This window comes from Aythya fuligula, chromosome 6 (genome assembly GCF_009819795.1).
Source record: "Aythya fuligula isolate bAytFul2 chromosome 6, bAytFul2.pri, whole genome shotgun sequence".
In the NCBI taxonomy this organism is placed as follows: domain Eukaryota; kingdom Metazoa; phylum Chordata; class Aves; order Anseriformes; family Anatidae; genus Aythya; species Aythya fuligula.
In genome coordinates this window covers 266,746-293,755 of record NC_045564.1, presented here as the reverse complement: position 1 = coordinate 293,755, position 27,010 = coordinate 266,746, and the positions used below count along the sequence as shown (strand labels likewise).

At 43.9% G+C, this 27,010-nt stretch overlaps 1 protein-coding gene across 3 annotated transcripts; it reads left to right on the top strand.

The window, feature by feature from the left end:
• Positions 1-18,095: 18,095 nt before the first annotated feature.
• On the top strand, positions 18,096-26,556 carry BZW1 (basic leucine zipper and W2 domains 1). 3 transcript variants are annotated; one of them, XM_032189562.1, is made up of 12 exons: positions 18,097-18,198; positions 18,585-18,655; positions 20,363-20,539; positions 22,217-22,311; positions 22,568-22,633; positions 22,876-23,011; positions 23,583-23,692; positions 23,807-23,977; positions 24,266-24,412; positions 24,766-24,904; positions 25,733-25,855; positions 26,087-26,556. In XM_032189562.1, exons 2-12 carry the CDS (start codon positions 18,595-18,597, stop codon positions 26,116-26,118), a joined length of 1,257 nt encoding a protein of 418 aa, XP_032045453.1. In that variant the 5' UTR covers positions 18,097-18,198; positions 18,585-18,594; the 3' UTR covers positions 26,119-26,556. The 3 variants fall into 3 exon arrangements, with proteins under 3 accessions (XP_032045454.1, XP_032045453.1, XP_032045455.1); XM_032189563.1 differs by lacking the exons at positions 25,733-25,855; positions 26,087-26,556 and adding an exon at positions 25,201-25,362 and having other exon boundaries at positions 18,096-18,198; XM_032189564.1 differs by lacking the exons at positions 18,097-18,198; positions 18,585-18,655 and having other exon boundaries at positions 20,462-20,539; positions 22,217-22,222.
• Positions 26,557-27,010: the final 454 nt, after the last annotated feature.

Sequence of the window (27,010 nt, the reverse complement as noted above, 5' to 3'; positions counted from 1 at the left end):
AAGCAATTGGAAGAGAAGAAGGTTATGAAGAGTCGTCAGCATGGATTCACCAAGGGGAAGTCGTGCTTGACCAACCTTGTTGCCTTCTATGATGGCATCACCAGCTGGGTAGATGGGGGGAGAGCAGTGAATGTCATCTACCTTGACTCTAGCAAGGCTTTTGATGCTGTCTCCCATGACATCCTGATAGCAAAGCTGAGAAAGTGTGGGATAGAGGAGTGGACAGTAAGGTGGGTTGAGAACTGGCTGACTGGCCAAGCTCAGAGGGTGGTGATCGGCGTTGCAGAGTCCGGCTGAAGACCTGTGACTAGCAGTGTTCCCCAGGGGTTGGTGCTGGGTCCGGTCTTGTTCAACATCTTCATTGATGACCTTGATGAGGGAATAGTGTCTGCCTTCAGCAAGTATGCTGATGACACAAAGCTGGGAGGAGTGGCTGACACGCCAGAAGGCTGTGCTGCCATTCAGTGAGACCTGGACAGGCTGGAGAGATGGGCAGGAAGAAACCAAGTGAGGTTTAATAAGAGCAAGTGTAGAGTCCTGCCCCTGGGAAGGAACAACCGCACGTATCTTTATAGGCTGGGGGATGATCTGCTGGAGAGGAGCTCTGAGGAGAAGGACCTGGGGGTCCTGGTGGACGACAGGTTGGCCGTGAGCCAGCAGTGTGCCCTGGTGGCCAAGAGGGACAATGGGATCCTGGCATGCATTAAAAGGAGCGTGGCCAGCAGGTCAAGGGAGGTGATTCTCCCCCTCTACTCTGCCCTGGTCAGGCCTCACCTGGAGTACTGTGTCCAGTTCTGGGCTCCCTGGTACAAAAAAAGACAGGGATCTCCTGGAAAGAGTCCAGCGGAGTTATTATTATTAGCTTGTATTGGCTCAGTTTTTCAAGACACTACTAAGAATTAGAAAGTTTATTCATCGCATCAATGACTTTATACTGTGGGAATAGAAATGTTGTTTTTGCAGAGTTACATTGTTTAGAAGGAGGGAATGTGGTACTGAGATATGCTTACAGTGATAAGAAAGTTTAGCAGGCAACCTTGTAAAATGCAGACAACCAGACTCCTTAGGACAATTAGGTGAAAATCACGGTGTCAAGTCAAGTCAGATAAGTGAAGAAACATTACCACTTCAAGCAGTAAAAATGTCAAAAGAAATTTGAAATTTAACAGGCCGGCGACTGAAGGCCATGCATTGTTTGTGAAGCATCAGATAGATTGTGAACCTGGATTACCCACTCAGTGGGGAAACAGGGGCGGGTCCTGCCATCAAAAGGTATATAAACTGTGTTTTGGAACTAGTAGATGCGCTCTCTCCTGCTTGTGGGGCGCCTGCCATTGCAATCGTGAATAAATTACTACTTCACTGAGATCCTCGCCTGAGCCTAAGTTATTGGCTACGGAGTGTTTCTCACATTCCTATTAACAAACTTACCACCTAAAATATATTAAAGCTGAAATGAAGGAATTGGACTTCCTTGCAAAACAAACAAAACAAAACAAAGTTGCTATGCATTTTTCCCTTGTTTGGTCAATATTTCTATATTCTAGAGAGAGGTTACTGGCTTTTTTTTTTTTTTTTTTTAACTTGGTTTCAGGTGGATTAAGAAAAAGTGGTTCAATTTTTTGCCTGTTGTGTTTTATCTGTCATCGTATGTCAACTACACTTAAAGATATATATATAAGGTCCCATCAGACGTTAAACCACAGACCTAAAGCACCCATGGAGTGTACTCCAGACAATAGCATGGCTGGTGAGTTCAGAAAATCACTTCAAAGAGGAGGAAACAGTCACATGCATACCACATGAGATCCAGCAGCCTCACCATACAGAATTAACACCATTATAGGTGTGATGCTGTTTTGGCCACTCTCTTTCATGCTGAACTGTCTCTTTGGCCAATTCTGCTGACATAACAAAAATGCATACGGACTCTTTTTTTTTTTTTTTTGCAAGAATTGTCAACAGGAAGTGAAGGAACAGCAGTGTAGATGGAAATCCATCTGTCAGTTCTCACTCTTGTTCCTGCCAGTTGCTGGGTTTGATCTTGGGTAGGTTGGTGTGAATGTTGTTTAAGTGAAGCAAAGTACATCCTGTTGAGAAGGTTTTCCATCTCTAAGTATATTCACTGTTCATCATGTGATCATGTTTTTTTACAATTGTCTTGGGGGTATCACATGCACAGTGTGGGAATAGAAATGTTGTTTTTGCAGAGTTACATTGTTTAGAAGGAGGGAATGTGGTACTGAGATATGCTTACAGTGATAAGAAAGTTTAGCAGGCGACCTTGTAAAATGCAGACAATCAGACTCCTTAGGACAATTAGGTGAAAATCACGGTGTCAAGTCAAGTCAGATAAGTGAAGAAACATTACCACTTCAAGCAGTAAAAATGTCAAAAGAAATTTGAAATTTAACAGGCCGGCGACTGAAGGCTATGCATTGTTTGTGAAGCATCAGATAGATTGTGAATCTGGATTACCCACTCAGTGGGGAAACAGGGGAGGGTCCTGCCATCAAAAGGTATATAAACTGTGTTTTGGAACTAGTAGATGCGCTCTCTCCTGCTTGTGGGGCGCCCGCCATTGCAATCGCGAATAAATTACTACTTCACTGAGATCCTCGCCTGAGCCTAAGTTATTGGCTACGGAGTGTTTCTCACAATTTGGGGGCTCGTCCGGGATCCAGTCACCTACTGGGGAGCCCCACCGCCGCAGCAGCAGGAAGGCATGCCCCGCTGATTTCAGCGGTCCTGTGCATCGACGGTGGCGGTTCTGCGGAAAGCTGACAGAGGGCCCGAGACTGGTTAAAGAGGCAGGATCCGTGAAGTAGTGGGGAAAGGAAGAAGGTAGGCACTCCGGGTTTTTAAGAATCGATCCGGTAACTCTGTGCACAGACCAAGGTAAGAAATATTAAGTATTGCCTTGGGGGTCGGGTGATCTGGTGTATGGTAAGCCCTTGCACGGGGAAGTGCTGGCACTACACCAGGGGAATCTGGTGTACGGTAATCCTTGCACGGGGAAGTGCTTGGAAGTACACCAGGGAATCTGGTAAACTCAGGTGTGCGGTAACGCTGGCACGGGGAAGTGCTTGGCGGTACACCCCCATTTTTCAGTACGTTGGTGTGTGGTACACTGCAGAAGGGAAAATTCTGTAGCACATACTGGTGAGGGTTAGGAAAGATGGGAAGTACGAGTTCCAGGGAATCTGGTAAACTCATAGGTGTGCGGTAACGCTGGCACGGGGAAGTGCTTGGCGGTACACCCCCATTTTTCAGTACGTTGGTGTGTGGTACACTGCAGAAGGGAAATTTCTGTAGCACATACTGGCGAGGGTTAGGAAAAATGGGAAAATATGAGTTCCAGGGGACAGGGAGATATCCCTGGGGGAGTGCCTACTAATAGTTCTTCCTGAAAAATGATAAGAAATTGGAAACATAATCCCAAAATTAGAGGGATTGTAAAAGAAAAGTAATTAAAAAAAAACAAAAACAAACAAACAAAAAAAAAAAACACAGGTTAAACATTGTGTATCAGTCTGGACAAAAGAATCAATTAAGGAAACAGCAGTATTTTGGCCAAAATACGGGTCTGATGAAAATTCAGGCTTTAAATTTATGTGTAAACAATAAGATTCCTTTTTCAGAGAAGGAGCCAAGTTATGCTCCCTATAATCTTAATATTGAACTGGTGGCAGCAGCAGTCACTCCGGGAAGGGAGACAGGGACTGTAATTAACACTGTCCCTAAAGAAGGATTGTACTCTAGGCTCTGGCAAGAATTAGAACAAGGTAGAAGATATGTTGAGAATTTTGCCTTCCCTGATACTAACAGTACTAACACTAACTGTGTATCCTCTTAGGTGAACTACCCCCTCCTCCTTACCAGCAGAGAGGTTAGGACTTTTTAAGAAGGAGAGGAAGTCTTTATTCAAGGACCCCAACAGCCTAGCTGAACAATTAGACCAGTTCCTACGACCTGATTTATACTCTTGGGGGAGGGAATTATGTCTATAAGTATGTTGTTTACAGGGAAAGAAATGGGAATGATCAGGAGGAGAGCTGCTATACAAGAATGGGAAAGAGCTCATCCTCCAGGACCAGGGGTAATACCGGCAGGGCAGAAATACCCACTTGCCAATCCTGGCTGGAATAATAATAGTGTGCAACACAGAAATTATATGAGAGACTTAGTGTCAGAATGAGAAAGTACTTTGGGATGACACCTGAGGACCCAGTATCCCAAGGGCTCTTGAAAGTTCATTGTGTGATTAAAGCCTGGCAAAATATGCAGAAAATGCTTCAGAAGGTGGGGGGAATGTAGTGAACAGTCACTGGGGGACCCTCCTGCGGGAGGCCCTGGAGGGGTGTTGTGGGAATAGAAATGTTGTTTTTGCAGAGTTACATTGTTTAGAAGGAGGGAATGTGGTACTGAGATATGCTTACAGTGATAAGAAAGTTTAGCAGGCGACCTTGTAAAATGCAGACAATCAGACTCCTTAGGACAATTAGGTGAAAATCACGGTGTCAAGTCAAGTCAGATAAGTGAAGAAACATTACCACTTCAAGCAGTAAAAATGTCAAAAGAAATTTGAAATTTAACAGGCCGGCGACTGAAGGCCATGCATTGTTTGTGAAGCATCAGATAGACTGTGAATCTGGATTACCCACTCAGTGGGGAAACAGGGGAGGGTCCTGCCATCAAAAGGTATATAAACTGTGTTTTGGAACTAGTAGATGCGCTCTCTCCTGCTTGTGGGGCGCCTGCCATTGCAATCGCGAATAAATTACTACTTCACTGAGATCCTCGCCTGAGCCTAAGTTATTGGCTACGGAGTGTTTCTCACAATTTGGGGGCTCGTCCGGGATCCAGTCACCTACTGGGGAGCCCCACCGCCGCAGCAGCAGGAAGGCATGCCCCGCTGATTTCAGCGGTCCTGTGCATCGACGGTGGCGGTTCTGCGGAAAGCTGACAGAGGGCCCGAGACTGGTTAAAGAGGCAGGATCCGTGAAGTAGTGGGGAAAGGAAGAAGGTAGGCACTCCGGGTTTTTAAGAATCGATCCGGTAACTCTGTGCACAGACCAAGGTAAGAAATATTAAGTATTGCCTTGGGGGTCGGGTGATCTGGTGTATGGTAAGCCCTTGCACGGGGAAGTGCTGGCACTACACCAGGGGAATCTGGTGTACGGTAATCCTTGCACGGGGAAGTGCTTGGAAGTACACCAGGGAATCTGGTAAACTCAGGTGTGCGGTAACGCTGGCACATGGAAGTGCTTGGCGGTACACCCCCATCTTTCAGTACGTTGGTGTGTGGTACACTGCAGAAGGGAAAATTCTGTAGCACATACTGGCGAGGGTTAGGAAAGATGGGAAGTACGAGTTCCAGGGAATCTGGTAAACTCATAGGTGTGCGGTAACGCTGGCACGGGGAAGTGCTTGGCGGTACACCCCCATTTTTCAGTACGTTGGTGTGTGGTACACTGCAGAAGGGAAATTTCTGTAGCACATACTGGCGAGGGTTAGGAAAAATGGGAAAATATGAGTTCCAGGGGACAGGGAGATATCCCTGGGGGAGTGCCTACTAATAGTTCTTCCTGAAAAATGATAAGAAATTGGAAACATAATCCCAAAATTAGAGGGATTGTAAAAGAAAAGTAATTAAAAAAAAACAAAAACAAACAAACAAAAAAAAAAAAACACAGGTTAAACATTGTGTATCAGTCTGGACAAAAGAATCAATTAAGGAAACAGCAGTATTTTGGCCAAAATACGGGTCTGATGAAAATTCAGGCTTTAAATTTATGTGTAAACAATGAGATTCCTTTTTCAGAGAAGGAGCCAAGTTATGCTCCCTATAATCTTAATATTGAACTGGTGGCAGCAGCAGTCACTCCAGGAAGGGAGACAGGGACTGTAATTAACACTGTCCCTAAAGAAGGATCGTACTCTAGGCTCTGGCAAGAATTAGAACAAGGTAGAAGATATGTTGAGAATTTTGCCTTCCCTGATACTAACAGTACTAACACTAACTGTGTATCCTCTTAGGTGAACTACCCCCTCCTCCTTACCAGCAGAGAGGTTAGGACTTTTAAGAAGGAGAGGAAGTCTTTATTCAAGAACCCCAACAGCCTAGCTGAACAATTAGACCAGTTCCTACGACCTGATTTATACTCTTGGGGGAGGGAATTATGTCTATAAGTATGTTGTTTACAGGGAAAGAAATGGGAATGATCAGGAGGAGAGCTGCTATACAAGAATGGGAAAGAGCTCATCCTCCAGGACCAGGGGTAATACCGGCAGGGCAGAAATACCCACTTGCCAATCCTGGCTGGAATAATAATAGTGTGCAACACAGAAATCATATGAGAGACTTGGGGTCAGAATGAGAAAGTACTTGGGGATGAGACCTGATGACCCAGTATCCCAAGGGCTCTTGAAAGTTCATTGTGTGATTAAAGCCTTGCAAAATATGCAGAAAATGCTTCAGAAGGTGGGGGGATGTAGTGAACAGTCACTGGGGGACCCTCCTGCGGGAGGCCCTGGAGGTGTGTGTCCGGAGGGGAGATGAGAAGGAAAAGCAGAGAGCGAAACTAATGGTATTGACAGTGCAGCGGGTAGTGAGGCAGAGGGTTGGAGAAAGATGAAGAAAATCTTCAGGGGGAGTCAGTGCCAGGATGGAAAGGAGAGGAAGAGAGATGAAGGAATGGCAGGCAAAGAGGGCTGCCTGTGTTGTGGCCCGAGTCCTAGCAGAGACAGGCTTTGATAAGATGTTTTAAGTGTGGCCAGGCTGGCCACTTCGAATAGGAATATCTGGAGTGGAAGAAGGAGGAAAGAAGGAAAATGGGATGAAATATGCTATATTGATATGTTGTTTCAGTATCTTGGAGGGAAAAGGTATGGAATTAAGTTGGACTCTGACTGAGCCTTTGGTGCTGGTATTAGAAAAGTGCGGGCTGGAGAAAGATAAAGGAAGTGTTAAAAGAGTTGCTGAAGGTGTTAAAGGTGTGGCATGTAATATTTAACAGAGCTGTTTGAAGTTGAATGAGCAGGGAAAGAGGATGTAGGCATTATCTAAGTAACAGTCTAGAAGTTTTGGTATATTTGCATATTTGCTGTGGTGTTTGTTCAGTTTCCCAAGCATCCGGGAGGGGGGAACAGCCTGCTCCACCAGGGGCCTCTCCAGCGGCCGCAGGGGGGTTTCGGCTCCAGCGCCTGGAGCGCCTCCTCCCCCTCCTTCTGCACTGACTTTGGTGTCTGCGGGGGGGTTTCTCGCTCTCTCAACTGCTGTTGAGAAGCAGGTTTTTGTTTGTTTCTTTGTTTGTTTGTTTTCGTGGATGTGCTCTCACAGAGGCACGGACTGTATTGTTCATGGCTTGGCTCTGGGCAGCAGTGGGCCCCTTAGGGCCAGATGAAATTGTCCCTTATCTGCCACGGGGAGGCTTCCGGGTTTTTTTTTCTCACGGGGGCTGCCACTGCAGTTTCCCACCCCCCTACTCACAGCCCCCGAACCTTGCCATCAAACCCAATACACTGGGGAACAGCTAGGTCATTACTGACTTGTAAAGTATCAGGGATTAAATTAACTAATGAAACCCTAAAAAGTGGGGCTGGGATAACAGTGCCACTTTGGGGGGGATACCAAGCTGAGACTAGGGGATAAAATGATCACTGGGTAATTATTGTATGTACCCAAGGCAAGGACTAATCTGTTGGGAAGGGATTTGATGATTAAATTGGGCATTCAACTAGTAAATTATTAGACTGGAATAACAGTGTAATTAATGGAGTGCTCTCAGGCCCTGAGAGCAAATGTATATTCACCTCTGACTGGAAAGACCCTGAAATGGGGGCGGAAGCAACAATATAGGTGGACAATTTTACCTTGGGGGGTTTACAGGGCCACCTATCTATATGGGTAAGTTTTAAAAAAGATTTTGGAGCAATTACAACCTCCCAAGGAGGTATTAATGTTACAAATATGTGGATCATTTTCTATTGTCAGGACAGGAGAAAAGAGTTGTGAAGAAAGCTACTAACAAGCTATTCAACTTTCTGGGAAAGCAGGGCTTGAGAGTATTAAAAAAAAAAAAAAAAAGTTACAATATGGAGAAAGAGAAGTCAGGTATTTAAGGCATCTAATGTCTGAGGGAAAATGAAGAATAAATCCAGAGAGGATTCAGGGAATTGTTGAAAATTAAGAAAGAACTAAAAAGTTTTAAAAGAATGATTTTTTTAAGGAATCAGGAGCCATGAAGTCTGAAGGAAAACAGATACTCCCTGATGGGAGAGAAATGCTGAATAAAGTGATAATGAGGCAAATATTAACTGTTTTACATCAAAAGAGTCATTGGGAGGTGCAAGCAATGTGTGATATTGTGCTAAGAAAGTATGTCTGTGTAGGAATATACACTTTAGGGAAGCACATATGCAGAGGATGTACCATATGTCAAAAGGTAAATAAAAAAGTGTTCTGTAACCCATCTAGAGGGGGACGGGAGCCAGGGGTTTGACCTTTCCAAAGTATACAGGTAAACTTTACTGAGTTACTTGTTTGTCCTAATTGACCACGTGACTAGATGGGTGTAAGCTTTCCTGCAAGGGTTAAAGCAGGCCTTAGAGATTGAGTGGGATTTTCACAGCCCCTGGCACCCCTCCTCTTCTGGGAAGGTGGAGCGAATGAATCAGACATTAAAGAAGCAATTAACTAAACTAGTGTTAGAAACCCAACTTCCTTTGGTAAAATGCTTACTCCTACAGGTTTAAACAGCACCAAGAAAGGATATAGGAATTTCACCATATGAGATGCTGTTCAGATTGCCCTATCTGGGCAGAAGGGATGAGATACCACAATTCAAAACAAGAGAGTTTCCTTAAGAACTGTATTCTGGGGTTGTCTTCTTCTTTGTCATCTCTCAGGACCTGTGGGTTGTTGGCTCAAACCCCACCTTTGGAATTCCCCATTCACCACCATCATCCAGGAAACTGGGTCCTGATTCGGACCTGGAAAGAGTCAACTCCGGCCTGAATGGGAAGGACAATTACTGACCACTGAAACAGCCGTAAGAACTGCGGAAAAAGGTTGGACTCACTATACTTGAGTGAAGGCATCTGTCGACACTAGTACCTGGGAAGCTGTTCCTACAAAAGACTTGTTGGAAGTTGAAATTGAAGAGAAAAATCTCGTAGTGGACTCTGAGCAGGATAAGAGCTTACAATTGTAAACTAACCTTTTATTTTCACAGGTAACTAACGAGTGTGACTTGTGATTGAGAGAAAGGACAGACCTATAGCGAACTGCAGTGCTCCCAAGGGGGGGGTTGTTATAGTAGTAGTGTACACCTTATTTTTGTATCGATAATTATTTGGAAACCTAAGGTTTAAAAATAATGACAGGGAAAAATTGATTACTAATTTTGTTTTTAGTGATTCTAGGCCTCAGAGAAGGCCTCGGTCAATTGGTAACTTGGAAAAGGCATGACCAGATAATAGCAAAAACGGGATACCCCATCAAAATATGGGTGACTGTGACAGAGGGTTATGTACCACAAGCCGTCACGTTTGATGCTTGTGAGGTGTTAGCTTGTGGAGATTTAAATGCCCAATGACAATTGAGCAGAAAGAACAAATAACTGGGAGAGACACAACAGCCAGATTGAGAATAGCTGTATGGAAACAATCCTCTATTGCCATCAGAGAAATGGAGAAACTCAAGGAGAAAACAGGAGAGTAAACAGGAGGCCCTCTGAAATGTGGCAGTTCAAACATTTGAGATTCAAACAGGGTATGGGGATGTGAATGCCTGGATAGAATGGGTCAAATATACTGTCCAGAGTCTCAACTGTAGCTACTGCTATGCTTGTGCCTCGGGATGACCGATTGCCCAGATAGTGCCCTTCCCATGGGGGTGGACCAAAGACTCCCAAGGGATGCGATGTATGATTGCATTGTACCAAGAAAAGACTGCCTGGGGAAATGAGGCCTGTAAGTCTCTCTTTGCTGTTTCTTGCATGATAACAATATCACAGTTCCCCCTGCATTCTCTACAGCTATAGGTAACCATACAGCTTGCCTCTCACGGCAGGGTGTGAGTGCTACCTGGCATCTGGGAGAATTTGCCTTGTGCTACCAAGGACTTGATGGGAAACTGCTCAAGACTAGAGATCCCCAGGGCAGATCTCTGGTGGTACAGTGGAGGGAAGATCTTACGGTCCACCCTACCATCTAATTGGGAAGGCACTTGTGCACTTGTTCAATCAGCTATACCCTTCACCCTGGCATTTGAAAGAGAAACATCACAAATACCCAGAAGAAGTAAAGGAGGCTTAGGAGTATCATTTGATGATAGAGTATACATAGATTCTATTGGGGTACCTAGAGGAGTTCCGGATGAACATAAAGCCAGAAATTAAATTGCTGCAGGGTTTGAGTTACTGTTCTGGTGGGTAACAATCAATAAAAATGTGGATTGGATTAATTATTTCTATTATAATCAGCAGAGATTCATCAATTATACCAAGGATGCGATGAGAGGAATCGCTGAACAACTAGATGCCATCAGCAAAATGGCTTGGGAAAACAGGATAGCATTAGATATGATGCTCGTGGAGAAGGGTGGTGTATGCGTGATGCTGGGCAACCGTTGTACTTTTATCCGTAACAATACTGCCCCGGATGGCACAGTAACAAGAGCATTGCAAGGGCTTACCACCCTTGCCAATGAATTGGCAGAAAATTCGGGAGCAGACACTTCCATCACAGGATGGTTGAAATCTTGGTTTGGTAAATGGAAAGGGATGGTAATGTCCATATTTACATCCTTGATTATAGTAGCAGGAGTTTTGACAGCTATTGGCTGTTGCGTTATCCCCTGTGTAAGGGGACTTGTCCAGCGGTTAATTGAAACCACATTATTGAAACAAATGACCATAGATCCACCACCCTACTCAGATAAAATGATATTAGAGGAAATGGAGAGCAAAGAAAGTGAAGAAGAGGAAGATATTTACCAAATTACACTTAAAATAAATAAATAAATAAAAATAAAAAGAGTTTTTGCAAAAATCAACAGTTTATAAAAAAAGAAAAGGGGGGAATTGTGGGAATAGAAATGTTGTTTTTGCAGAGTTACATTGTTTAGAAGGAGGGAATGTGGTACTGAGATATGCTTACAGTGATAAGAAAGTTTAGCAGGCGACCTTGTAAAATGCAGACAATCAGACTCCTTAGGACAATTAGGTGAAAATCACGGTGTCAAGTCAAGTCAGATAAGTGAAGAAACATTACCACTTCAAGCAGTAAAAATGTCAAAAGAAATTTGAAAGTTAACAGGCCGGCGACTGAAGGCCATGCATTGTTTGTGAAGCATCAGATAGACTGTGAATCTGGATTACCCACTCAGCGGGGAAACAGGGGAGGGTCCTGCCATCAAAAGGTATATAAACTGTGTTTTGGAACTAGTAGATGCGCTCTCTCCTGCTTGTGGGGCGCCCGCCATTGCAATCGCGAATAAATTACTACTTCACTGAGATCCTCGCCTGAGCCTAAGTTATTGGCTACGGAGTGTTTCTCACACCTGCCACCCACAACTATACTGCCTCCGGGCAGATCTCCGGATGAGCTTCATAAGTAGTTGTTTAACTTTAAGCAGAATCTGAAGTGCATTCATGAGGCAGAACAACAAGACTATGGTATTCTGAGTATTCCAGAAATATTCAATATCTTGGAGAGCTATTGTGACAAGCTCAGGGGATAAGAGGGTGGTGAAGGAGGAAGGCAGAGTGACCCAGGAGGATACAGGGGTCACCACGCAGCCGTTCGCTCACCCTCCCCCCTCCCTCTCTGGGACGGGGGAGAGAAATGGAAAGTGAAGCCCGTGAGTTGAGATAAAGACAGTTTAATAAGACAGGAAAAAAAAAATAACAAAATAATAATAACAATAATAATAATGATGATACAATGGTGATAATACGAAAGTAATAATAGTATGTACAAACAAGTGATGCACAATGCAATTGCTCACCACCCGCTGACCGATGCCCAGCCTAACCCCGAGCAGTCCGGCCCCCTCCCCCCGGCTAGCCACCCCTATATATTGTTTAGCATGACGTCAGATGGTATGGAATACCCCTTTGGCTAGTTTGGGTCACCTGTCCTGGGTCTGTCCCCTCCCAGCTCTTACTGCACCCCCCAGCCTGCCCGTTGGCAGGACAGAGCAAAGGCTGAGATGTCCTTGGCTTAGTATAAGCACTGCTCTGCAACAATTAAAGCATCGGGGTGTTATCAGCACTCTTCTCATTCTAAGCCAAAACACAGCATTCCACCAGCTACTAGGAAGAAAATTAATTCTGTGCTAACTGAAACCAGGACAAAACTGTGTTTTGGAACTAGTAGATGCGCTCTCTCCTGCTTGTGGGGCGCCCACCATTGCAATCGCGAATAAATTACTACTTCACTGAGATCCTCGCCTGAGCCTAAGTTATTGGCTACGGAGTGTTTCTCACAACAGTAACAGATCTAACCTGCTAACCCCTACAATAAAAGTTCTGTGACTGAATATGATTTTGTTTCTGGGTCTAGAAAGGGCACTTCATAACCTCTCTTCAGAGGAATTGTCTGTCCCTGATTATGAAAGAAACCATTATGTGTTCTTTTAAAATATGTTTAACTGTTTCCAAAACAAAAGGAGATTTCTGACAAGAGAAGTACAGTTTTTTTCTAGTGCCTTCCTCTGTAAATGCCATTATGGTAGCTAGAATAAAACATATAATCCCTGAGTGTAAAATCTTCACAAAATCAGTTTGATTAGTGTTATATATGGAGTGGTAATTCGTGTCGAGAAAATGGTTGATATTAATAAAGAAGGGGGAGATTTGGGAATGTGGCCATGGGGGTTGGAAAGCATTACATTTGACGATGAGGCATCAGGAATATAAAAGAGTTTAGAGGGAACAAAGAAGGGTGATTCAGGAGACTCCATGCAGTCTCGGGTCTCTTGTTCTCCAGCCGTTAAGGCATGGATGTTTCTGGGTGTTTGCTGTTGTTACATTCAAAGTTGTTTGACCAATGAAAAGTTGTTTTGAAAAGAACTGCTGTGGAGAGAAGGGTTTAAGGGGAAGCCTGCCCTCAAGATAAAAAAGGAAGGCAACATGATGTAACGAAGTTATGATCAATAAAGAAGCAGAAAAAAGGAGTGAAGAGGAACAGGCTAGCAGAACGGAGACCAGGACGGGAACAGGCACATTGCCTCATGAAGATAGGTTCGGCCAAACTCAGCAAACTGCTCAGAGAAGCTCGTACAGAAAGTCGCTGGAAATAGGTGCACTGGAGCTGGAAAGAAGCTCAAGCTGAGAGAAGCGGACCCGCACACACAACTGCCTCTCGCTGGTAAGCAGTTGCACATTATGGGGAATCATACGTCCTTAGGAACAAAGACTGTCCTGGTAACCTTACAGCTCATTATCCTTATTAACAATTGGACAGTTTATGAGCCTGAAATATGGGACCAAACTGAGGTCAAGCTGTGGGACTCTGCAACTAAAAATGACAAGGTTGCAGTGGGATTGCTCGTCACCTGGCGAGCAATCTCTGAGGCCTTAAAGAGCCCTGTGGGGCCACAATCACAAATCTGTGGCTTGCCAGACAGTGAGGGAGCTGCGGGCTCCTTTACAGGATAACAGGAGCCCCTCAGAACCCAAGCACCAGATCAAAACAACCTTATGGCCCAGATTGTGACCAAGGCCTCAGAGAGCACGCACAAAGAGATAAGGTGAAAAGTTCAACCCTGATGAAGACATCTTACTTCATCCCCACAACCCTCAGCACCCACCAGCACAGGGCACTGTGCAAGCACAGACAAGGAATTTATGGAAATGACTTCTTGTAGCTAATTTTAATACTAAGCAGGGACAGGTTATGCATATGTATATGCATATTGGTAAACTTCATGCATATGTAACTCTTTACTGCGTATAACCAAAGCAAGCTGCCGCGTTAGGTGTGCATGACTTTGGTGGGATTACCCTCCCTCCTTCCCCCGCCCCATGCCACCTACTCCCTGGGCCACCACTCCCTGCCTGACCCTCTCACCCTAATCACCCCAGAAATTATGAACAGTTATACCAAAATCTGGTTAAACTGGCAATTGAGAATTTGTTCCAACAAGGTCCAAAAGAAACCCCTATGGAATTTTTGGACCAACTTTGAAATGCAATGAAGAGAGAAAAAAAAAAATTTGGACCTGGCTTCAGAAAACAAACAGGCAATTGGCTCTTTCTAGGGCAATCAGCCCTTGATATCAGAAAGAAATTGTCTTAGATTGCAGGATAAACTTAAAACAGTCAGGAATGATGGGGACCTGGGACATCTAGACTAGCAGGTCCACTGGTTCAAATAAAGCTAGGGAATGAAGAAGTGAGGCTTGAATTTTTTTGTTGGTTACAGGAGCTTCTTTCTCTGTAATAGTCTGTAAGTTAGTAATTAGTCTGTAAATGTAATAGGAGCAACTGGCCAACAGGAAAAAGGCATTTTTTGCAATGCTTTAAATTTAAATTGGGAAAAATGATTGGAATTATAAAATGAGATAAACAGTAAAGTTTGGTTCATGGTACTAGATTTAAAGGGTGTCTTTTTCTGCCTGCCTGGGGCAACTGAAAACCAGAAACTCTTTGCCTTTGAATGGGAAAATAATAATAGAGGATGGAAAACTCAGCTTACTTGGACAGTGTTGTTGCAGGAAAAATGGCTGAAGTCATGACATACACCAATATGGTCAGATCATGCTCTCTTTATTACCCAAATAGCCTGATTCTTATAGCAATCTAGAAGGGGTGGATAGTGTCTAACACAAGATTATCGGTAGAAAGCACTCAGACAAACAACTGCAAGAAAACAACCTTGTTATTAGCAGTCATGTAGATCTTGTCCTTGAAGCCAGCTGCTGGCAACAATATTTTTAATTCCTCAATCAGGTGATAAGGGAACATCATCATGGGAACTCCTCGTAGTCGTCCTGGTAGTTTGGTTTGCTCAGCTGAAGCAAGTCATGACCTCCTTGCTGTTTCAAAAATCCCTCAACACAGTGTTACCACAGGGGTTCAAGAATAGCCCCACCATATTTGGGAACTGTGATCTTGAAGTTTGAAAGACCCCTTTGGGAAAAGGGGACACTGTTGCAATACACAAATTATAGCTACTGAAGAAGAAAAGGAATGTATATAATGAACTATTAGTTCACTACATTTTTTCAGCACTAATACTGTGAACCCAGCCTCCTTCCTCGGTAACAGAGTTTCCAGATCACCCATTCATGATTGCATCAAGACCATGGACACGGTATACTCCAGTTGACCAGACTTAAAGGAAACACCCCTAGAAGATGCAGAATATTGATATATAGATGGCAGCAGGTTCATCCACCAGGGATTTCGCCTCACAGGGTATGTGGTAACAAACATCAGCCCAAAAGATGGAAATCATTGCCTTGGTAAGAGCTCTTGAGCTGGCAAACATTTGGACAGATTTGAAATATGCCTTTGGTGTGGTGCATGCAGACAGGGCAATTTGGGAAGGAGAGAGGACTTCTATCTTCCTCAATTAAACATGCAGAAGAGGCTGATAATAGTTATTAGAGAAGAACGAAAAAGGAGGCCCAGACAGGAGACCCCGGCTAGACAAGGAGCAATGTGTCCTACGTAAGAAATTTGGGCATTGGAAAAACAAATGCCCAGAATGGAAAAGAAATGGAAAAGGGAACCGGGGAAGGGAAGTGGTGGTTGCACGTGCAAATGACTAAAGAGGACTGGGGGAATCTACCCCAGCAGGTCTGCCGGTTTTAAAAATGAAGCTGGGGAAGGAGGGAAAAGAGGTGGAACTTACAGAACGGGGGCAACATATTCAGTTTTAAATAAAGCTTTAGTATCAGTGGGGAATGATTACATTGTAGTGAAGGGGGCAACTGGCCAATCTGAAATAGCGTATTTCTGCAAACCATTGAAATATAAATATGGGAAACAGTGGGGCATTCACAAGTTCCTATACATGCCCAACTCCCAAAGTCACTCCTAGGGAGAGATTTATTGGAAAGATTACAAGCAACCATTTCATTTAAAAATGGGGAGATTATTCTGGAGGTAAATGATCAAAGATATGTGGAAGTGTTGAGTTTGATATTGACAGCTATTAAGACCAAAGAGGAAATGAGCGAGGAAATCCTAAGTCAAGTGTTTTCCAGAGTATGATCTTCTAATGTACCAGCGAAGGCAAAAAATGCATTTAAACAGTACCCCTTGAAAAAGGAAGATAGAGAAGGAATTAGCCCGATAATTGATTAACACGCTTAACACCAGAGCTAACTTGGTTTACAGTTTTAGACCTGAAGGATGCCTTCTTTTGCCTCCCTCTCCATGAAGCCAGTCGGAAAATCTTTGCATTTGATTGGAAAAGCCCTAACAGTGCAAAACACAGCTGAAAGGGACAAGGCTGCCTCAGGGCTTTAAGAACACCCACATTGTTCAGAGAACAACTTGCAAAGGACTTGGAGACCTGGGAAGCCCCATCAAGAGAAGGATGGCTGTTGCAGTATGTAGATGACCTGCACTGAATAAACATACCTACTTTACAATCTTACTGATTGTGGAGTCCATTTTCCATGAATCAGTAATAGTAAAATTAAGAACTAATAGTGCAGCAGGTATTGAATTCACATAGGTGTAAGTGTGCCTTTTGGAATAGTCTGCTCTTTTTATATATAAAAAGATATACTATATAAAAAATATACTTACACACTGTATATAGATTTGTACAGCACCTATTGCTAATGTTAATCAAGATCCTGATAAAGAATTGAAGTTCTGGGCATGAATTTAACACAGTAATCATTAATGTTTCTGATTTTCTGATCACTTTAATATACACATTGAGTAAATTGTACTAAACAGATTGTCAAATCTGAAACTGAAATATTTAGTGCATTTGAAATTGAGAATAGGGTCTAGGCTAGCAGATTTTCTGCCTGTTACTCTCTATTGGGATGATCAAGAATAATGGCTTGATGTAAGCTTTGTATAAAGCTGTTTTATCAGTCTGATTTTTCTAAGCTTAATCAATTATATCAGCCCCTCCACAGTCAGTTTACCTTGGCAAGGGGCTTTACAGCTTTTAACGAATAATCAGGTGAGTGGGAAAGAAGATGCTATGACTGACATTTTTCCTTTCAAAAGCCACATTTCTGCTCAACAAGTAATTCTGCCTGAAATCTTACAAATATTGAAATATACTACAACCCTCCCTGTGCTATTAATAGGGCCCTATTTTCACCCTCGATGTCTTAACTAATGTGCTGATATCTCATTAGTTATGCTAATTACTGCTGTTTGCCTGATCATGCAGGCTTCCCGTTTTTACACATCTGATCAATTTGCTGCTGAACACGTAAAGCCTGCCTCAGCGAAGACCAAAACAAATTACATAACTTTTCTAGCAGCTTGGAAAAGAAACTGTGCGTTAGTGCTGCTGGATTTATGAAACGCACCCGTCACGCGTCTGGTGAACAGCGCTCCTTGCACGTTCTGGGGGCAAATAAACGGCTCTTAGCCTGGCCATCAACTTTTACGGGAGCAATCGAACGCTCGGGCAGCGGCTGCCCCGGTGCCGCCGGCCCACAGCCATTGCAGGGCGGCTTCGCGGGGAGCCCCTTCCAGCGTCGCGGCTGCCCGGGGGTGCGCAGGGGGTGTCCGGCTCCAGCCGGGCCTTGCCCGCCCGCCAGGGAGCGCTGCTGGCCTGGTCCCCGCCCGCCGGGCCGTTCTGCTCGCCGCGGTGCCCCGGGGGGGGCCGCGACAGGCGCCTGCCCGCGTGTGCCGGGAATCACGAGGGCGGGGGGAGCGGGCGCGCTCACTGCCGGCCGGGGGAGTGGGGGCGCGGGCAGCCCCGCTCGGCGGGCCAGGGCCGCCGCAGGCCGGGCGGCGTTAGGCGGCGGCGGCTCCGCAGCGCGGGGCCGGCCGCTGGGGGCAGGCGGCCACGGCCTTCGTTCCTGCCGCCCGCCCGTGCCGCCGCCCTCTGCGGCGCAGTGCTATGGTCCGGCCTGGGCGGGGCGCGCCCCTCTCCCGCCTCTCGCGTCGGTTCCGCCCTCAGGGTTCCAGCCGTCGCCACCGCTCCTCGCCGCCGCTCCGCTCCGGGCCCCTCGGGCGTTTTCTCTCTGCCTTAAAGTCGGTGAGGAGCCGGCCGCGGGCGGGCGAGCGGCGCTGCCGCACCGGGCCTGGCCCGGCGAAGCCGTAACGGGGACGCCGATGGTGGGGGGCAGGAGGGCGGACGCAGCCCGCGCGGCGCCCCCAGCGCGGCGGTAGCGAGGCCGCCGTCTGCGCGGCGAGGGGCCGCTCGTGGGGCCCGCCCGGAAGGGGGGCGCGGAGCGCGCCGGGCGAGGCCGGGCAGACCAGGCCGCGGCCCTGCGGCGGGGAGAAAATGGAGGCCGGGCGGCAGCGCGGCGGCGCGGGGCGGGCCGGGTAGAGGGCGGCGGGGCCGGGACGGCGCGGGGTGCTGGCGAGGCGCTATAGACGCGCTGTAGACGCTGAGCCCGGCCTTTCTCTGCTTCCGCACAGGGCGTCTTTTATGAATCAAAAGCAGCAGAAGCCGACGCTATCGGGGCAGCGTTTCAAAACGAGAAAAAGAGGTAAGCCGGGCACTGTGCCGTGCCTGCCACCTGCTTATAAAGGAGACCACACCGAACACAGTCTCAATGCGGACTTCAGCTCTTCAGCTGCTGGAATGTTCTGTGCACAACTCCAGCTTCTGGAATGTTCTATGCACAACCTTTTTTTTTTTTTTTTTTTTTTTTTTTTTAAGCCCCTTAGAAAGTAGCTGCATTGTCATAACCTTGGCTTAGGAAGCAGTTATTCTTAACCTATAGCGAGTGTATTTTGCATGAAAACGTAAGTGCCCAGTACTCCAAAATCACAGGGGAACTCCAACACAGGCTTGTTGTAGGTATGGCGTTCATCCAGGAAACACCTAACCTAGGAGGAATTTCAGTGTTAGCTGCTGGAAAATGGCTGCATTGCCCTTTTAATTCTGTAAGAGTACCTGATTTAAAAACAAATAAACAAAAATAAACTGAGATACACAAGTGCATGCGTCTATGTCTTGCAAGGTTACCCAAGCAAGCAAATTTGGCATTTTTTAGTTACTTGTTTTACATTAACAAAGAAGTGAGGACAGTTCTTACAATTTCTGTTTAATCATGTTTTATTAGTATTCAGATAGTATTCCAGTTCAAGCTGACAATGGTAAGAATGCTTCAAGCACTGAAATAGTAACAAAGAGGTACAGAAGTACATGTTAGCTTAGAGAACCTACTTTAATGTTGAAGTAAAAGTATCTGAAAAACTGTTGAATTGAGAGAATTGGATTTGGTCGGTCTGACAGATGACATGCTAGCATTCTGGATTTTTGTCTCTTGAAAGCTTTGAATCACAGGCAACTCTGAGTAATGAATTTCATAAATCCATCCTGGAAAATAACTGATTAGTATTTTCAAACTTTCACCCAACTGTTAAAGGCATGTTGAAACTTGCATTGAATGTAAGGACACTAACGTGCTTCTTCCAAAATAGTTCATACAGATGCTAACAAAACTAACTAATATGTTACAATGTGCTCGTAAAGATTTGCAGCTGAGCTCTTACTTTCTTTGGAAGATTTTCTTCCCATGATTTGCATAGTCTAAGAACAAATTGAATCATAGAATATCCTGAGTTGGAAGGGACCCATAAGGATCATCAAGTCTAACTCCAGGCACCGCACAGGTCTAAATGTTAGACCATGTGAGATTAGCAGAACTAAAGATGTCTTATTTTAAGGCTGTTAGTGATGTGGGTATGTGTGTTGCATTTTAGCTGTTCCTGAAGTGAAAAGGCCACTGATCAAGTGATTTTCACATTTGAGAAACGTATTCTGCTTTAAAATAATAAAAGAAGATGCTGATTAGGCATGAAATTATAATGCATAATTTCATATTATTTTTCATAGTGAAAGTATTGAGAAATTCAATAAAAGGTAAATAAGGAATGTTTTAGCTCTTGATAGCCTTGTGTCACCCCTTGAATGAACAGGGAAGTGAAAACACCAACATTTATTACTGTCGTGTTGTCCATTTAAATGCATTTTAGGCTAGACTCCTAAGTCACTATTAGTGTTAGGAATGCCTGTTGTTTTCTGGAATAGTATTCCAGAAGACTGGAGTGATCTCATTTCTGTTTAACTTAAGGCTTGCCAGTGTCTGCGTTTGTTTTTATAAAAGAAGAAACTCCTCCTGTTTGAATACCAAATAAATGTGTGTGCCAACTTTAGTTCAACAAACCCTTGGTCTTTGTCTTTGCAGATGAAAAAGAGAGGTTTGACCCTACCCAGTTCCAGGACTGTATTATTCAAGGTTTAACTGAAACTGGCACTGACTTGGAGGCAGTAGCAAAGTTTCTTGATGCTTCTGGTGCAAAACTTGACTATCGCCGCTATGCAGAAACACTTTTTGACATCCTGGTGGCTGGTGGAATGCTGGGTAAGTTCCCTTTGATGGGGCTGCTGTCAGCCTTTATTTACTTGACTTTTTATAAAAGCTTGCTGTTTTCTTTCACCATAAAAAAACTCTTCCAAAGAGCTTGTTGAATATGTAGATCAGGGTTTGAGTTATCTGTGGGAAACCATGTGACTATGTGAGGGCCTAACTAAGCAGTCTGATTATTGTAGAAGCACTCTGTGTACTGTACCATGCTTTTGCTTGAGTTAGTTTGCATCCTTGAAAGCATAGACTATAAAAACTTGGTTTAAAGGAAAGTATATTGGCTGAGAGTGGAACTTTGTGTAACGGAGTTCATTTTTGCTAATGAAAAATGGGTTAATGCTTTGTTCAAGTGCCTCTTCTGTGGTTGCAAAGCCAGTGGTGTTGCCCTGGAGGATTCTGACATGATCCCATGTTTTGTCCAACATGCACCGTTATTCTGGAAAGTATTGTTTACGGAATTATCTGATGAGCTTAGTTTTGGAACTGCTGTTCTAAATTGTGTTGTTGGCAATAGTGAGGGCCCCCCCTCACTTAAGCTCTAGTGAGAGAGACATGAGGTGATAGATAAGTTGGCAGAAAACACAACTGAGGAAGTGAAATGTGATGACTAACGGTGTTGTAAACTCATATCTGTATCTTTCTGTAAAGAGTAGAAGGGATGCTGACCCACCAAGTAAGAAGTAAATGACGTGTAATGAGTTGAAAAGTGCTAAGAAAGATGCAATGCTTCTAGATTTAGACTATTAGACTATTTGTTTCTTACTTTCCTGCTCTTCAGTGAGAAGGGATTCAAATAGCAGAGAGCCATGTATTTTAATACAGGGTATGAAGATGTCTGCCTACCCTGAAAAAGTACATTTCAGATTGTAGCATTTGTTATGCCATAGTTCAGGGGGAGAAAGGACTTAAGAGAGAAATTTGGCAGTTGCAGAAGACTTTCTGTAATGTAACAGAAATAGAATTCAAATGACCTAAATGCAGAGGGGATGAAAAGGAAATAATTGATTCTGGGCTACAGCCAGACTGCATGGCAGTTCTGCAGTGGGAGTTTTTGGGAGAACATTTTTGCTGCATGTGCAGGTGGTCTTCCCACTAATACTGTAGAACTGTTAGGTGGCTAGCTCAAACAAACGCTGAAAAACAAAGCTTTCAAAACGGTTTAACTTCATGAAGTACACCGGCTTATCTGAATGTCATGTATTGGAACAGTGTTATGTAGACTAAAGTTACTGTGTGATGTTTGTTTTGGCAAGAGACTCTTTTGCTGATGGCTGCATGAGAAACTGTTGTGACTTACTTGGTTATCATATGGACGCTTGACGTAGAAAGCAGCATTATTGCAGAAGATGCTAAAAATTTCCTAGGAATAATCAGCTTTAGTGTTTTCCTTTAAGAGAAGAAGAGCCTATATGGTTATATTAGCTTGTCTGGCTGTAAACAAGATGTGTTGGTATTCCATTTAGCAGTAGGAGGTTGGAATATTTATATGTTAAAATCTAAGCTACCGATTTGAAGTTGAGTGCACTTAACAGCAGTAGAGCAATTGGAAGTGTGGAGGGTGTTTCTCCAGTGATCTGGTTCCATTCATCATGAAAGGACAATGCATTTTGCATATTACAGGTATTTGAATTCTTACCAGAGAGTTGTACCACTAATATGGAAACCTTTCTTTAGCCCCAGGTGGTACCCTGGCAGATGACATGACACGCACAGATGTCTGTGTATTTGCAGCACAAGAAGACCTAGAAACCATGCAAGCATTTGCTCAGGTTAGTTCTGAAATCAGTACGTTTTAAGTTAAACTGTTCAGTGGTCAAAAAATGAACTGTTTGTGTACTTGAAAGTTCAGGTAAAATAAAAATGTATGGCTTTTAGAAGCCTTGTGTCTTGTCTTTGTGCCTGGTAAAATGGCTATCTTTTAAGCTAAAGTGCTGTAAAAGAGTTCAAACCAATTGTACTGAGCTTGATTTTTAATTCTAACTAAATGATAATTCAGAGCAATTCAGACACACTATCTCTTTTCAGGTTTTTAACAAGCTAATCAGGCGTTACAAGTACCTGGAGAAAGGCTTTGAAGATGAAGTCAAAAAGGTATGGAGTAGTGGCAGAAAGAAAAGCCTTTAAATTCTGCTAGTTAATTGCTCTATGCAGAAGAATTATAACATACAATAGGTTATTAAAATAGGACAGAATCTTGTTGACTGAGTAACAACAAGCTTGTATGACTAGTGGAGAAAGCTGCCAGTGTACTAGCACTGATGCTAGTTGAGTAGCTTGACTGAAACAAAAGTAAGCGTCTATTGTGGAAGTAGTAGTTCCTCTTCCTCTTGCAGTTGCTGCTGTTCCTGAAAGGGTTCTCAGAGTCTGAGCGGAACAAACTGGCCATGTTGACAGGTATTCTGCTAGCCAACGGGACGCTTAATGCATCGATTCTCAACAGTCTGTATAATGAGAATTTGGTAAAAGAAGGTAAGTGTTGTCCACCTCTTCTGTTAGGGGAAGGATCATGGGAGACAGAATGTAAAGTATAATTAGGCGGAAATTATGATGACAATAATACTCCTGCAGCTCACTAACTTCATCTGGTGATAGATTTACTTCAGGATTATCAAAGGTAAACATGCTAGCTTACTGTCTGGAAGGTCTTGCTGAGACTTTAGAAAAACAGTGTTTTGGGGAACTTCTGTATAGGACTTCTCTACATGACACTGAAGGGCTGCAGTCACTAGTGTCGTACTGCAAGGCACTACTGTATTTTGTAGAGGGACTTTGGAGGGTGCGGAAAGTGTGTTACGTCTTCAGGCTCCTTCCTAAACCACAGCAAGGAGAGTAGAGCTTTGTACAGGGAAGCCTTTACAATGCTCAATTGTGAGAGAAGTTTAGCAGGGTGGCAGCTGTGGCGTCCTTGCAGACTGGGCAAGGGCTACCTCTGAGTGCAACTGCTGCTGCTTTGGGCTGGGGTGTGACAATATAGATGCCCTGTACTCGGTTCCTTTTAGTTTTAAATTTCAATACTACTACTACTGTTTGTGTTGCACAGGTGTTTCTGCAGCTTTTGCAGTCAAGCTGTTCAAGTCATGGATAAATGAGAAAGATATTAATGCAGTGGCAGTCAGTCTTCGTAAAGTAAATATGGATAACAGACTGATGGTGAGTATCCCTAAAACTACTGATGTGCTCTGAGACCAGTTTGGTGAATAGCATTTTATCAGTAAAGTACTTGACAAGTTTCTCTTTTGAAAGAGTTGTAAACTTTGCTTTCAGGAACTCTTCCCAGCCAACAAACAAAGTGTTGAACACTTCTCTAAGTACTTCACTGAAGCAGGACTGAAAGAACTTTCTGAGTATGTTCGGAATCAGCAAACCATAGGAGCTCGGAAGGAGCTGCAGAAAGAACTTCAGGAACAGATGTCACGGGGAGATCCATTCAAGGATGTAAGTATTTGTGGGCAAGGTGTACATGTGATTTCCTTCTGTAGGAATTCAGCTCAAATTATATGAAATGCAATGGCATTTAATGCCAATCTGAAAAGGATCTATGCCTAATTAAATACTGAGCTTAGACACCTAGTTCCCACTACCCATTACAATTAGTACCAGTCTGGTTTAGTTTTGTAGTTTTCCTTAATGTCCTGAATCTGGCTGCACTGAAGGCTTCTGAACTCAAGTTTTAATTTAGTTTAGTGTCATATGTGACCTACATGGTGACTATTTGTCTGGCAGATAATCTTGTACATAAAGGAGGAGATGAAGAAAAACAACATCTCAGAACAGACTGTGATAGCCATAATCTGGTCAAGTGTAATGAGCACTGTGGAGTGGAACAAAAAGGAGGAGCTGGTAGCAGAGCAAGCCATTAAACACTTGAAGGTATTGTAACCAAGCATGGGTTTTTGCATCTGTTGGGTAGGGTGTGGGCTTCCTTTTAAGCTTCACTTAAAGTGAGTTGAATCCTACAAATACCGTAATTCAGAGACAGCATCAGATGGGGAATTTTTTGTCTTGCAGCTGTAGAGTTGTAGTCCTAGTTGTTGAGGTAAGAACAGTATGCCTTCTGCAGGAATGCTCTTGGGAGGTGGGTGGGAATTGCTTCCCCGGTATGTGGGTTGTAAATTTCTAAGCAGTGACTGATAAAAAACTGAGTGAAACTAGTCTAGCCAGGCAATAAATGCTAAGGAATGTTATGTGCGTGTGTGCGTGCCAATTTGTTATTCCTGTTACAGCAATACAGTCCTCTACTTGCTGCCTTTACTACCCAAGGTCAGTCAGAGCTTACTCTTCTGTTGAAGATTCAGGAGTATTGTTATGACAACATTCACTTCATGAAGGCCTTCCAGAAAATAGTGGTGCTGTTCTATAAAGGTAACTCTCTGAGATTTTTGCCTTTTTTTTTTTTTTTTTTTTTTTTTAAGCCTTGGTTGCAGAGTGGTTCTATCCTGGTAAGGCTTTTAGGGAAGATCAGTGCTATGACATTGCTTTTCATTAGTTAGTTTGCGAACATGAAGCTCTAAAATGCGAAGGTAGGTGCTTCAGTCTTTGGCACATGGGGAAGTGCCCTAGACAAGAAGGATGTGTACTAGACCAAAGCTGAACTTGGATTTTAAGACTCTTTGGCATTTAGAACTTACGGAAGGATTTTATCTGTGTGTTATTCCTAGTTCTCTGTCTGAACAGACCACAAATGGCCAGAGACTGAGACCACCAAGATGTTCTGGGGTGCTCAAGGGCTTCTGTTAAATGACTGTTAAGAAGGTATTACTCAGAAACGTGCTTGTGCACCTGTAGGAATACCACAGAACAGGAGGAAACTTGTTAAACTAAAGATTATATTGTATCTGTAAACTGTAAAACAATTAAAAACAGTTCCTGTGGTGTCCTTTGGACTTTAAAAAAAAAACAAAATAAAAAATAAACGTGTTCTTAGCTGTTGACTGAAGTTTTCCTTAGTATGAAATATCAAATAGCTAGATGCAATGCTGAGAAGACCAACAGCAACCTAGCTGAAATGCATGGTTCTCAGAATTTTAAAACAGGAGGTTCTCCTAGCACAAGCATGTCCAGCTGTGCCCAAGGAACAAGTATGTGTTGGTGGAATTTCTAGGGAAGAAATCAAAGGCTGCCAGTCAGGGGTTCTCAATAACTGTTATTCGGCAATTTGCTGTGGTAACAGTACTTTTGTACATGTTACAGCTGAAGTTCTGAGTGAAGAACCAATCCTGAAGTGGTATAAAGATGCGCATCTTGCAAAAGGGAAGAGCGTGTTTCTGGAGCAAATGAAAAAGTTTGTTGAATGGCTCAAGAATGCTGAAGAAGGTAACCAAACCTCACAGACTCTACCTTTTCCCTTTGGAATGCTAGGTGTAAAGAGTGCTTTCCTTTGTGGGGTGGGGATGTTAACTGATCCTCTGGGAGGAGTGTCTCCACTCTTGGCTAGAAAAGCTCCCTGGTGCAGTCACTGTGGTTTGGCAGCTGTTGTGCAGGACACAGGTGACTGGAGAGGAGCTGACCTAAGGGCAGCCTGTTGAGGTCCTCTCTCTGTTGCAGAGTCGGAGTCTGAAGCTGAAGAGGGCGACTGACCTGTGAAATTGTCCTCAGTAAAGCAAACAGGAGCTGTAGATAAGTGTCATGTCTCTTGTGTCCGTCTGATTCTTACATCCTACCTCCCTGTATCAAGCATGATATAAGGGCTCTCATGGCAGATTTATTTAAACCGTTTTCTATAGTCATTGAAATACTGGGTTTAGTTTTTAAAGCCATGTTTTAAGTAGCTTACAGGAGTTACAGATTTGACTCTAACCTGCATTTGTCCTTTCAGTTATATTCTACCTCCTGTATTTTCTACTGTAATAGTGTAATTTAAGGCCTTCCACAATGAAATCCATTTTACCCCTTGGGTTTTCTATGTATCTGCATTTGAGTAGACATGATTTGGTAAATGAGATTTATGGCAGTTCTGTTTGCAAATTAAAATGTAAGAAGCCTCTGATGTGAAGAGGCAGTGGCTTGTGTGGTAACTTGGTGTGATACTTTAATGCATACTACATGCTTCAAAAAAAACCTCAATTGTCCATCTCCTCAAGGACTTTGTCAGCTCTTTTGCTATACTTCCAGCATAACGTAATATTCTACTCAGCTACTGGGAAAGGCAGCTGCCCTGCTTCTGGGTGCTCAGTGTTCTACAGCAGAGAAACTCCTGGTGGCGAACTCCTGTAACTATGGTGGTGTATAAAGAGTGGCATCTCTGAGCCTGCTGTCATAGCTGGTGGACCAAGTTCCTGAGGGACAGCACAGCTTGTCAGGCTGTCTTATACCTGGGCATCAGTTCTAGGGCTCTTGTACTTGTCGGTCTCTTTGCAGCTTCTCTGTAAGTACAAGCAAACAGTGCTGTCCTGAATGCAGCAGCCGAAGAGTTTTCTAGAGCACAGGCTGAAGCTGCTAACAGTACTGGGGTAAGGGCGTGCCTTGTTA